A 13,874-nucleotide genomic window follows, 5' to 3' on the forward strand; every position below is an offset into this window, starting at 1 on the left:
GAGTAAAAAACAAAAGATGAAATAAGCAAGAAATACAAAACAAAAACGATAATACAAGAGAAACTGCACTACTAGGGCTGACCAATGAGAGCCGCATGTGAGCGATAGGATTGGGCGATTACTATAAGACTACCCATAGTGAGAGTAACGTTACACATATGTAGACAAAGTAGACAATGTAACAAATAATTAATGAGGAAAGTGAGGCATATAGTAACATAATATGTTACTCACACTATAAGTAATATTACACATATTAAGACAAGATAAGCCTACAACCTAATAAATAAAATATTGACACCACACATATGTTATTTCCCATTATAGAGATAGTAACATAGACTAGTAATATACTCTTCACTATAGCTAGTCTCTTTTTTGAAAAGTTCACTATAGCTAGTTTAAGTGGTACATATATCACCACCTTTCTTTGCCGCAAAGGCTATGCTTTGCCCCACGGCTCAATAGCGGAGCGAGCCGGACGTTTTCTTTTTTGTCATAGCGGATGTTTCTCTACCGATTTCTTCTTCTTCCGCTACCGGTTTTAGTGTTGTTTCTTTGGTTCTTTTTATTTATTTCCATTTCTAATTCTTTTTCCTATTTTATTTTCTCTCTATTTTCCAAGTTTTCTTTTTTCTACTATTCCCTTGTGTATTTCTTCTTCACTTTTTTATTTTTTATTTTACCTTTTCCTGTTTTTTCTTAAACGTTTACACAGTAACAATTTTTAAATGCAATATGAACATGTTCTAATACACGATGAATGATTTCTGAAATACATGAGGAACATTCTTTAGGAAAAGTTTGAAACTTTACAATACACGTTTTGACTTTTCAAAGTTGAAGGGTAAAAGTGACCTCGTGAGCACAAAGTCTTTACTGGAAAGTACAAACAATACCACAATAGAAATTGATCTATGGGTCCAAGTGCTCCTTATCCGTCGACATGTTGGACTGCTGCTTATTGGTCTGAATCTCACCATAAAAGTAGGAGATGAAACCCCAGATAGAAATCGCGAGGGCGACACCTTTGGTGCCATTGAATGGCTCATGGAAGAAAAGGATGGCAAACACCTCGGTGACCGAGATGAGCAATGTCATGATGACACCCGCCAGCAGCGCCGAGCCGTAGAAGATGGCACCAATCGTGCCGATGAAGTAGCACTGGAAAGCCGTGGCTGAACTAACTAGCATAAAGTAGTAGCCTGCCTCGCCGAGGTCGAACCTCCGTGCTTCATCTGGAATTTCCTGCACTCTTTCAAAGGAAATCCTTAATTTCTTTCGGTTATTGGTGTTCCTCTTAAAATCAAAGTTTCAATTCCTTGAACAAGAAAATGTATTGAAAACACCAATTGCATATGGCACTTTGATGGTGAGTGAAGTTAAGCTCACAAACATAAAATTAGGTAGCTCAATGTTTTTTTATTATTCTAAATCATAGTTAATGTTTTTAACCAATGGATCAAGACACTACCCCCCCCCCCCCCCCCCCCCCCCCGCGCGTGATTACACCAAACTTACCCCACACCATTAAGCCTTGCCGCCACCCTTGCATCCATCATTGCCGCTGCTCCACATTGTTTCCGCCTCCACCTTAATGCTCTGGTGCGGCCACATGTTGAGTTCATGCATGTTTTCAAATAAAAACTAATACATTGTCTAGAAAATGGATTAAAATTTGACATTTGCTCCATAAGCTTACTCCAAGTTCTTTTTGCAAAATATAACATTTTTTATGAGCTCACTTTTCTCCACCTCTCATGTAGGGGTGAAACTGGATCAAATTTAGACGGATAATGCCTATACCATATCTCATTCCATATTTATTTTCGGATCAGGGAACGGGACAGATGCAAATTCCAATACCGGGTTATGCGGATTCAAACACGGTATGGTAACGGGACGACCTTAGATCAGAAACGGTCAACTACCACATGCATATATGGAGAATATATAAAACAAATAAACAATGGGCAAGTATTTCTACTTATACACTTTAAACATACACAGACATAAAGCACTAGGACGTACTAAAATAAGCCAAATAGATAACTGAAAAGCATACGTCTTGTCTCATAGGCGAATATAACATTCACCTATTGCTAGTTAATACTTAAAACTCCATCGATAAATCAGATATCTATATTTAATAGATCGTATTATCCAACTAGGAAAAATGGATTATCCTATGGCGTACTATTTTGTAATACTATATCCTATCCCGCATCATATCAGTCGGACTCGGACTCGGGCCAGATGTTCGGACATAAAAAATCTATTACCATATCCTATGAAAGCTAATTAATTTGGAAACAATTTTGATCGAGAATTATCCTAACCACTTTCACCTTGAGTCATGTGCAAGCCGATTTTGTATGCAAAACATCACTTTCTAGAAGTGGCGCGGCTACAACCCTGCGAGCCTAGGTGAGTGCCTCTTGTTCTAATGGTAAATGTTCATTGATGCATAGAGAAGTGGTAGTAGAATACAAGTACGAATTTCTTTGGGGAACTCTAATCGGGATGACCGTGCCTAAATCTTGTTGATTTTCGATGATTGGGCTAGCTCCATCACTAATTTTAGGAAAAGAATTATATGAGACCAAGTCTTACGGGTTAGCATGTGAGACCCACTCTGATGGATGACACGTGGTATTTACAAATCACAAAGCATCTACCCCACCCCACTTGAAATCAAAGAGGAAGAGATTAGATGCTTTATGATTTGTGAATGTCACGTGTCATTCATCAGGATGGATCTCACCTGCTAGCCCGTGAGACCTGGTCTCATATAATTTTCCCCCTACTTTCAACCTTTCTACTGGCATGCAAAATGGATAGGGAAACACTTCCTATCTATAGTCTCACAGGAAGCAGTCGTTGGACTGCTCTTGCACCCTTGATTCATGTTTGATCTCAGGACCCAGATAACCTACCTCCCCATGTTGCTAACCTCCTTTTCTCCATGCAACCAAATCCCGGTAATCCCTCATCTCTTTCCTCTATCCCTATTCCCTAATTAACCGCACCCCATTCCTTTCGATCGCGCCTGACGCCTCCTCGCGGCCGAGCTTGCCATCCACCACATCACTTCTGTTTTCTCTGTCGGTGTCACCCATATTTCTCTACCAGTGTCGTCATGCTTGATCCCCTGGGCCGCCCTTTTTGATGCGCCCCAATCCGCTGTGCTAGTGCGACATTGCTGACCTAATTAACCATGATTCCCAACAGTAGAGGCCACTTTTTCAGGCCCCATCGTGCATTGGCCCTTCTTCGCAGCATCGATAATACACACAAAACTGTAAGAAATCGTCCCTCTCATGCTCTCCTTTGCCCTGGCATCTATTTCATCCATTTTCTTGGCAAGTACTCAATTGAATCTGTAAAATACAAACAATTGTACCAGCAGATTGCATTTTATTAATACCATTTTCTGTTGATATCATGTGATTTCCCACCATGCCGTATGTATAAGCTCACAAAGTTACCAATTAATTCCAGTGAAATTGGTATATTGATCACCTAAACATGCACATACATGTTGGCGACTAATTTTGCAAATTTATATGCTTCCATTTATGGTGCCATGTTGATATAGCACTAATTTCTTGGTTCGAAACACCCATGTTTTTTATGTGTACTACATAGCTTCTTTGGTCTATATAGTTTGCAACCATAGAAAGTTGTTCTCATTGTTAGTAGTACCAGGGCGGAGAGAATGCAATTGCAACTATCCTCTTGAGCCTGCTCAGTTTAGAGTATAATTAACCTGACAAAATCACCAATTAATTCACATGAAATTTGTTTTGTAGAACGTATAATGGTGCACCCACATATTGGTGGAAAGATTTGGTCATCTATAATTTTAAAAATTCTATGCTTCCACAAGATATAAGTTGTGTTGAAATTGCATTAACTAGATGCTTCCAAAAAAGTGCATGCTTCTTACCCCTTTCAAAAAGTTAAGGTTGCAGCATACTTCCACTGCTTCTTATATTTGTCTCGATAGTGAATACATAATTTTGCTTCAACCACCACCGACTATGCTTCCTCGCAAGCCACCGAGATAGATGTTATTTCAAGAGCATTGGAATAGACCGTAGTATTAAATGAAGGTTGCAACATGCTTCCAGCGTTCCACTGCTTCTTATATTATTTTCGGGTGTACACAAATTTCTTTGACCACCATCGACCACACTCCATTATTTCTCACTTCCTTCTTGTGTTAGTCATGTTTGCTTCTACCACTAAAAGTATGTGCTTCCTTTATTTCTCATATACATGTTGCACACAGAACCATGTTATCATCTGTGTCAGCTTTTTGGTAGGACTGCTTCATCGTTTCTCACATATGTTTCCATGATTTTCTACTCATCCATGTTGCTTGTACACGTACAATGTTATGACTACGCCAATTTTTTAGTAATGTGCAATATGTGAGGGAGGAATGCTACCATACTTTGTGCTTGATGTATTTTTTACCAGCATTAACACATATGTTTTGTGTTCATATATCAGTGATATACATTTTTGTTTCTCACATATGTTACTAGGCCGTGAACTTTTGATTCAACCAATGTTAGAGTATTCTTCAACTGCCATTAAAGTTGCTTCTCTGGTAAATTGTACCGACATTTTGCTTCCTTTAGAGATTTTATGTTTTGACCTACGTTTGTGTGTGCTTCATTGCTTGTCTCTTCTCATGGGTGCTTTCATTGTACAGACATTTTGATACACTCATTTCGAGCCGTGCTTGTTCATTTCCCACACAATCTGGATGATTTTATAGTGAAGTTGAGTCCAGTGAGGGTGGTGTTTTTCTAGCGGTAGTGACGATGGTACTAAAATGTTGCACTCGTTGCTGGCTACCTTATCGACGAAAGGCTGGACAAGAGTAATTTTTTTGTAATAGTAATTTTGTTGTTCTAAATAGAGTTGTAAATTATTGTTCATATAGTTTGAAATTTGTTTCGATGGTTCATGCTTCTCTTTGTGCTCCCACGTGATTTTTGTGTGCAAAGCACATATTTGTGTCACCGCAGAAGTTGTTTCCTCACGCCAAATTTTCTTCGAAGGCACTTAAACCATGATAACGTAGGATAGAAATATTATTTTTGTTGCTCACAAAAAATGTATCATCACGTGAGTTACTTGCTTCGATCACACAATAATAATGATGATTTCATCCACTAAACAGAATGTTTCTGTGAACTGAGCCTAGCTCAAGTGGTTAGATTCTTTGTGGTGGAATAAACCCATTAGGGTTCAAGTCCTAGACTTGGCACCGGTGCTCGCATTTTTCTGGATTTATTTCAGGTTTTTCGGCGATCTTTGTTCAGTAGGAGGAGACGTTCTTGTCGACTACGAAGATGCCTATGATGACTTTGTTAACTTCAAGATGATATATTGTCCCAATCTCTCGAAGATGCTCATAAAGGTAGGGTGTGCGTGCATTCATAGAGGTGTGCATGTGTGCATATGAATGAGTCTCTGCGTGTATTAAAAAAAGGAATGTTTCCTTTGGACGGAAAACATATTACCATCACACGAGGAAGCAGTCAATTAACGCTACAGTCCAGCAAATCAGGCGCGAGGATTTTTACCGGTAGATCGGACGATGCACGTGTTCTTGATCAAACAGCCACTGACTGGTCTGATGGGAAGTAAAAAACCAGCCCTAGTGCTTCCCAAAAGGATATGATGAAAAACACGGCATTTTTCATTGTTTTGACCTTCTCAGCAAATCTTAGCACAAAATAAATTCCATCAAAAACTATTTCACGATCTGACCTTTTTGATAACGTCACAAACCGTGACGTTTCTTCTCTATTTAGAAACGCCGAACTAGCTCGCGTTGCTCCTCTTTATAAATAATTGGCAAATCTGAGTAAACTAGTGAAACGCTACTAGTATTGGCGTTTGGCACTTGGGCAGCAACGCCATGGGGCTTGGCCTTTCCAGCAACGCCTTACGCTGTGGCGTTTCTGTCCTGCCATGCAGTGTCTCGATCAGGCCAGCAACGCAAGTTAGGTTCTTGTTTATGTATAGTGCAGCAACGCCCCGGTCTGTGGCGTTTCTGAAGTGGGTCAAATTTTAAAATTAGTTTTGAAAAAAGTTCATTTTGTGCTAAGATTTACTCAGATGGTCAGATCAGTGAAAAAGGTCGAAAAAGACGCACAAACGGGGCATGCAGTGTGTGAGTGTACTAAGCAAGTTGGTAGGTAGCATGCATATTGAATGTTTCTAATTAATTAATCTGTGTGAAGTTCGCGAGTTTATGAGTGTTTTGTTTTCTTCTTTTGTTGAGCACGCCTTGAGTGGTGCTTGAGCAATTGAACCCGCAATCCTAAAGTTACGAGTCTTATAAGCTACCAAACTGCACTATATCTTAAACTAAAGGGAGGTAACTAGTGGATAAAAGAGGATTGGATATGCCTATATACCATATTTATATAAATAGAATAGTCTTTTATACAAAATGGTAAAGAGGGATCCTGTATGATTATCAATTTCAGAAATCCATACAAATACGAAAGTGTATTTTCTTCTTACCAACTAGATCTTCTTACACCCAGTAATGTATAGATATCTTCTATGGATTTCTTCCTAGGTATCACATGTGCGTAAGTGTGTTAGAGGTGTTTACATGTGGACCAACCGTACACAATGCCACTGGCAATGGTACGATAGGTGAGAATATGAACTGACCTAAGCAAGACTCTTTAGAGGCGATTGTCCAAAAAAAAGGACTCTTTAGAGGGGAAGTAAATGAAAACAAAGAGGGCTTTTTGGGGCCCCAGTAAATGAAAGAGTTGTTGCAGGTTATCAACTGGTCTGAGTTTTACCACGAACATTGCCTTGTAAATAAAAACTAACCACTATTTTTCAAAAAAATAAACACTATATTTTTAAAGGCAGCCTGCACAAATAAACACAAAGTTCTTTCTATTTCTCATCCATGTTCTCCTCGTTTTTTATTTTGCTTGCGATTTTGGGAAGCTTTTACAAAATTACACAATTAGTCTTTTAACATCAGTAAAAAAGCAACTCTACTGTTTTAACATTTCTACTGCACACAGGACTCTTGAGAAGTCCAACTACCGCATTAACTAATTTTACCGTGGATAATAGATCGATTGGGTCCAAGGGTGCAATATTTTTACCCGTGGTCCACCAGCCAAAATGGTAAACTAGCCGCCCACACAACGTAAAATTAGATGCACATTACTCAATGTGGTCCAACCCTACGGGTCCAGATAAAAGTAAATTGGGGCCCTGTCATACTTGCATGCAACATTCACATGTATCCAGAAGAGGTAATATCATCAGAAGTCATAGAGCTTGCACTCAATATTCAGTTTGGTACTAAAACTTTAAAAATACGGATTTTTGATCACCTAACTTGACATCCCATGCAAATATGGTCACAAAATACGCATGCGGACGTATCATGGTGTATGACCCCATCTGTCAATGAGTGATGTTGCTCGTCTGACTAACTTTTGCACAAAACATCCTCACATTTTTTTTGTGTGGAAAAGGCTGACTGTTGTGCTGCATATAGGTACAAAAATTAACACAAACAATGGGTGAGCAGATACTTAACTTGCGGTCAATGTTTACGACACAAGCCACTCCAGCCAACCCACCCTTCACGTTCGCATCTCATGTATGGATAGCAAACTTAGATTTATTGAACGTGGAACTTAAATGACATTTTTTTTCCGCATCTATGAGGAATTGGTGTACATCTGCAGCCCATTTAAGCTATTTTACCGGTCCTTTTTTTAACCTAAAATATGTAGAGGCACGTACTGCTACAGTTGATTCCGTTAAGCAGGACCAGAAGTCATATTCGGTAGGTTGACACATTAAGATAAAATATGATGCCATCAACATAGTACTTACAAGTGGAGCAGTAAAACAATGGGAGTGATACTAATTAGCTAATTGCACATCAAGACGGTTTGACAGAGCTGTAAAACAGAGTCTTTCGGAAGGGGGTTGCCATTGCCGGCTTATTTCTGCGGATACTGCGGCCCATTTTGCACTTGCAATTTTTTTAAAGATATTTGTAAAACATAATTAACAAATTTATGTTCCAAGAATATTATACATACAAGCGATCATTATTAGTAAATAAAAACATTTAAATATACACATGCATATTTATATAAAAAATATTTAGTTAAACTGACATTGAATTTTTTATTAAATAAATATGTTTAATGAATCCAAGAAAAATAACACACTCGAGGCTTATATTTAAATCATGCAAAATGATGAGTTCAAACATTTACTAAATTTTCGAAATTATTCACTTGTGTATAAACTTTACTCATGACTTATATTCGAAAAATTATATAATTTCAATATTATACATGATTGAATATTCATATCAATGTTTACATTTTAAGTTACGCAAAAGTTGAACTCTACAAATGCGAGTACAATTATTGAAATGTTTGCAAAGTTAAAATGATATTTGTAATTTTAATTTTGGAAATATTTATTTGAAAGGATACAAAATTTATAATTCATAAATTAAATATATGAATATTTTTAAAATACATGAACAAATTTAAAAGTAGGTTATATAGTTTGTATGTACAATATTTATAACACATATTTAGACGTTATTTTTATTATTGTAATTATTGTTTACGTAGTATTTACATATTTCTAGTACATTAAGACTAGTTATTCACCGTAAAGATGTAATATGTGTAGGTTGTAGCGGCTAGAATGTCCTGTATGCACTCTTTGGTTGTTTGTTCGAGAGCTGGGGGCCACACTTTTTCCTGTTAATTTTCAATGTGCAATGACAGGTAGGACCCACTGCTCATAGGTACGAAAAATTAAATGTCATTAGGCTCCATGTTCAATACATCTTAGTTTGTTATCCATACTTGAAATATGAACATCAAGGATTGGTTGGTTGGCTAGAGTGGCTCGTGTCCTCAATTTTTTTTGAGGATCTTGTGTCCTTAATTTGTGTCGTGTGTTCGAGTCCCGCCTCGCTGATATTTTAGTTAATTATCGTACCTATATGCTGTACAGAGGTCGGTCCTTTCCGTTAATTTTCGTATCAATATGCTGTTGTACAGTGGTTGGCCTTTCCCGCAAATAAGAAATAGTAAGGTTGTTTTGTGCAAAAATCAATTGGCCAAAGGCCATCACTCACCGACAAGTAGGCCCATACACCCTGATATGTCCGCATGCGTATTCTGTGACCGTATTTGCACGCGATGTCAAGTTAGATGACCACAAATCCGTATTTTTAAAGTTCTAGCACCAAACTGAACATTGAGCGCAAGTTCTATAACTTCCGGTGATATTACCTCTATCCAGAAACCAGGCCATTTTAGCATTGCTAGGGCATCTACTGGACTAGGCAAATTTGGCCCTTCAAATGTCCGCGGCAAGTCCAGTCAGTGTCCGGGCATGCCCATTTTAAGTCTCTATTTGTCCATGCAAACACTCATTCTCCCCATTTTTTTGCTTATATGTTCGGTCACATGCGTATGATTAATGAGGATGAAAAGGGTAGAAAAGAATGAATGAAGAAAGAGAAAATATGATTTAGGATGGGCCAAATCATGCATGGCACACTTCCCGACACACCCGAGCCTATATCCTCCCCATATATTGGCTGAGTATGAGTATTTGCGGACTGCCCAGACATAAGACAAAGTGTGCCGGGAAGGGGGGAAAGTTTGGTTAGGTCATATTTTTCCTTCTTCTCTCCTGTCCAAATAATGACAGGGCTGCCCGCCTCAACGTCGGGAGAATTTGGAGGGACCGGCCATAGATGCTATCAATTGCTCGGATCCCCTTGAATATCTGGTCGGTCAGATAGTCCGGACCACATGTGTGTCCAGGACGTCCACACTCACGATGATAGGGGATTTGCCTGGTGGAGAGAACAGAAGAAAATGCATTCCATCGCTGCAAGTTGTCGCCGGCCAGCTAATAGACATAAATGGAAATGAACTCCTCCTGGTCAACATGTGGGTCGGATGCAATTATTGGTGTGTGGTATTGTAACCACTCTGCATTTCTGAAATCAGATATACATGATTGCTCGTGTATACCCTCTGTTTTTTTTAGTCCACATATAAAATTTGTCTTAATTCAAATTTCTTAAAGTTTGACCAATATTATATGAAAAAATACCAACATCCATGATATCAAATCAATATCATTAGATGCATCATGACATTAATGTTCATATTGTATATCTATCGGATTGTAGATGTTGATATTTTTTAATATAAAATATAAATTTAGTCAAATTTTATGAAGTTTGATCTAAGACAAATCTTATATTCGGAGTAAAAAGAAACGGAGGAAATACATACTGCGCACATCTCAGAGGAGCGCGAGGTACATACGTATACCATCCCCGCTTGGCACCATGACCTATTGGGCATTTTTGGCTAGTTAGTAGCCTATTTTCGAACATGTTACCATGTGGTAAACTTGGTACCCATACAATGGCAACATCATAAATTATTGGGTGGAACTTATGTTTCAGCAAACTTTTTTGCACTCTTTTATTACCACATAACTAATTAACATTCTAGGCACCAGCCCTTTTGTAACAAGTTACCACGTGGTAACTTTGATACCGATAAACTAGTCATAAATCATTATTTTTTTGAGTCGGGGTCATATGTTATTAATCTTTTTTTACATATGCTATCAATCGGACTGATATTCGAATTCTCATCTGAACGAATCGAACACGTCTTAGTGTCCCCATCCGTTAATGCATGTCGTTTTAGAAGTGAGCACAATAGTCTCGACATTCATAAATAGATGTCGTTTTAGAAATAAGCACAATCTTCAACATGCATTACAATATATAAACGATATCTTCTTAACAAATCTAATATTATCTTCATCTATCCAGAAAATCCAATCATAATATTTCCTATGGTTGCCTATTTCTCAAAGCAAAGTGGGACAATCATTTCTAAGTCAACACTAAGAACATAACCACCCAATCATACCATCGAGATTCGCATAAGTATAAAAGCACGATGAGTTATATTGATCGGACGTTTATGCTGATAAATAAATATTTGTGAGTCCACTGTGATGTAGCCATTGTGAGTCAAATTGATGAAGTTTGATAACGCATGCACAGTATAGGAGTAGGCTTTGTACTAACAATCGTCAAACTCAGCTGCCGAGTCTTATATTTACAAGTATACGTGTTCCTTTTTGAAATGTGTTTGGGCATATCCAACGCACAGACTTTGAAACCGCATGCAACCGTCCGGACCGTGTGTGTTTTGCCATTCAATGCGGTCCGGGGGGAGGGGGGGGGGGGCAGACCACTGCCACACCCACTTCTGACTGCCTTGACTGTTCTCCCACGCCCGTGCCCTTAACCATCCGAAGTGATCAACGCAGGCCAACCAGGAGTACGGCCTTCGCCCCCTTGACGAGCACCGGCGCGCAGAGGAGCAACTCAGCATCGGCCCGGCCATCGCGCCAGACGTGGATGTGGCCAAGCAGGAGGCGTTGCTCGAATCCTATTGCTCCGCTCGCGACATCCGCCGCAACTACTGGCGGAGCTAGAGCGACGCCTTCAAGGAGATCGACGAGGCGACAGATGAAGTCTACAGCAAGAGCGAGAACGAGGACGACGTCGCAAGCTCCGTCATGCCCGTACCCTGCCGCCACGACCACGAAGCCGGCACGTTCGCGGGTGCCGCCCACAACGAGAAAGAGTAGAGCATGGGAGGTCACCGGTGCTCGGCTCCCAGGAAGGCCACCGCTCATTGACTCCCGCTCAAGTCACGCTTACCGGGCTCAAATCGTTGGCCGATTAGCTGCTTGCAGGCTGCACAAGCGCAACTTCAGTTCTCGGGGCTCATGTCCTCCCGGACATGGGGAACGGGCGTCAACAGTCATTTAGACTAGGTTTAGAGCACTTTTAAGTCCAAGTATGTCGAAATGTAATGAGTTTGTTTCGGTTTAGATGAAAACATCCAGTTTTATGGAAAAATTATCCAAGTATGAATGACTATCATCCGATTTGTTTAAATATGCATCAAATTTGTTTAACTTCGTTAAATTTCTTCCGAAATATGACCAGAGATATTCAGATAGTTTTGGGCCGCCGGCTCTCGCATCAGTGTCTGTGGATTGGTCCTCCCAATCCACATACGGATGCGGTGTCTGATTTAGGGGTTGCGGTTGGAGATGGCATTAGGACTCCATCAACGATGCATGCATGGGTGGAGCGTACTCCCTGCGCATAGCACTGTTTGATCGCGAGGTGCTCGTGCCGCGCGGTCCATGCGGGCCTATCGTTTTCATAAGATCTTACTATGTCAGCGATGCAAGCGCGTAATAATACTACTACCAGCCCTGACAACAGTGTGGTTGCGATCTTAATTAACGGTAGCAACACCGGACCAGCAATAGTGCAGTTGTACGAAAGAGACTTGCATTTGACAAACTTACGTGGAATTCGCGGTTCACGAGCATGCCGACGGCGCTGAAGGCCGTGGCCGTGATCCCGATGACCATCTGGATCTCCAAGACGAGCGTGTACGTGACCGGCGCGCCGGCGCGAGCCGCGTGCTGCGCCTGGCTGAGCTCCATGAGGGGCAGCACGAGACCGTACATCGCCGCGGACCCGAGCGTCATGGCGAACCCGGCGTAGTACTGCGCCCGGGACACCCCCGCGGGGCGGTCCCCTCCGCCGTTCAGCCCCAGCATGGCTGCGCCCACGACGAGCAGCACCACCGCGTTCACGGAGAAGGCGGTGAACCGATGGCGCATCACCACCAGCGCGAACACGGCCGTGAAGGCCAGCTGCGTGGAGACGAGGATGGAGGAGGTGGACACCGGGAGATAGGCCAGCCCGTACGCGTAGAGGAAGTCGATGACCCCGATCACGAGGCCGATGGCGACGGTGGCCGCCAGGAGGCGGCCCGACATGAGGGAGAGCGGAGCGGCCTCCGTGGCGCTCTCCTCGCGCTGGCGGCGGCGGCGGGAGAAGAAGGAGACGCAGAGCGGCGGGAGAAGGAGCGGCCACGCGGCGGTCTGGAGGAGGCAGGTGAGCCACTTGCGCGAGCCACCGTGGAGGAAGTAGGCGCGAAACAGGAGCGGGCCAGACACCGTGCCGACGGCCATGAGGAGGAAGTTGACGACGACGACGGGGTTGCGGTAGAGTGGTTTAGCGCTGGCGCCGGCCCGCTGCTCCGAACCGCCGCCATTGTATGCTTGCTGCTGCGGGCTCAGCGGTGTCGCTTCTATCTCCATGAGATGAGACGGCCGGCCGAGTGATTGCTTTGCTGTGGCCAAAAGCACGCACACGAACAAACCTTTTCCTCACTCGGCTCAACTGCCCATATACGTGCCTTATGCATAGGGTCTTATAGGGATCTGGTGATTACGGGTACGATGCCCGAGAATTCGTTCCTGAGCGCGAGCTCAGGTGGTCCAGATATGTGAGTGTTTCAATCCTCTCGAGAGTAGTCTTCTGTATTGCAGTGTAATCTAATTGGTCCCGCGCTCTAATCATAGAAGGTAATGCTAAACTCATCCCGGTGCCGAGCTGGAGGTGATGGACCCGAATTTTCCTGGGCCGACCTGGACTAAGAGCGTCTCCACTCGTCCTCCAACGGGCTCCCCAGAACCCTTTTTTACCGAAAAGAATTCTACGAGACTAGGTCTCACGCGAGACCCATCCTGATATATGACAAGTGACATTCACAAATCTTAAAGCGTCCTCACCCCTCACTTAAAATCAGGGGAGAGAGAGATTAGATACTTTGTGATTTGTGAATGCCACATGTCATCCATCAGGACGGGTCTCACCTGCTAATCGTGAGACCTGGTCTCATATAATT

The 13,874-nt window shown here is 41.7% G+C and overlaps 1 protein-coding gene across 4 annotated transcripts; it reads right to left on the bottom strand.

The window, feature by feature from the left end:
- Positions 1-764: 764 nt before the first annotated feature.
- Positions 765-13,538, bottom strand: LOC125509616 (purine permease 3-like). 4 transcript variants are annotated; one of them, XM_048674624.1, is made up of 3 exons: positions 12,481-13,538; positions 1,522-1,602; positions 1,073-1,248 (listed from the first exon to the last, which is right to left on the bottom strand). In XM_048674624.1, exons 1-2 carry the CDS (start codon positions 13,282-13,284, stop codon positions 1,531-1,533), a joined length of 876 nt encoding a protein of 291 aa, XP_048530581.1. In that variant the 5' UTR covers positions 13,285-13,538; the 3' UTR covers positions 1,073-1,248; positions 1,522-1,530. The 4 variants fall into 4 exon arrangements, with proteins under 4 accessions (XP_048530580.1, XP_048530583.1, XP_048530581.1 ...); XM_048674625.1 differs by lacking the exon at positions 1,522-1,602 and adding an exon at positions 10,362-10,422 and having other exon boundaries at positions 1,120-1,255; XM_048674623.1 differs by lacking the exon at positions 1,522-1,602 and having other exon boundaries at positions 765-1,248; positions 12,481-13,529.
- Between the last annotated feature and the right edge of the window lie 336 nt (positions 13,539-13,874).

The sequence above is a fragment of the Triticum urartu genome, chromosome 5 (genome assembly GCF_003073215.2).
Source record: "Triticum urartu cultivar G1812 chromosome 5, Tu2.1, whole genome shotgun sequence".
NCBI lineage: Eukaryota > Viridiplantae > Streptophyta > Magnoliopsida > Poales > Poaceae > Triticum > Triticum urartu.

What these genes read in the sequence shown, in the direction of transcription:
- LOC125509616 (XM_048674623.1), bottom strand. Translation starts at nt 13,284, where the DNA reads ATGGAGATAGAAGCGACACCGCTGAGCCCGCAGCAGCAAGCATACAAT. An exon ending in TCGTGAACCGCGAATTCCAC is followed by an intron (nt 1,249 to 12,480) that starts GTAAGTTTGTCA and finishes GAAAGAGTGCAG; the next exon opens with GAAATTCCAGATGAAGCACG.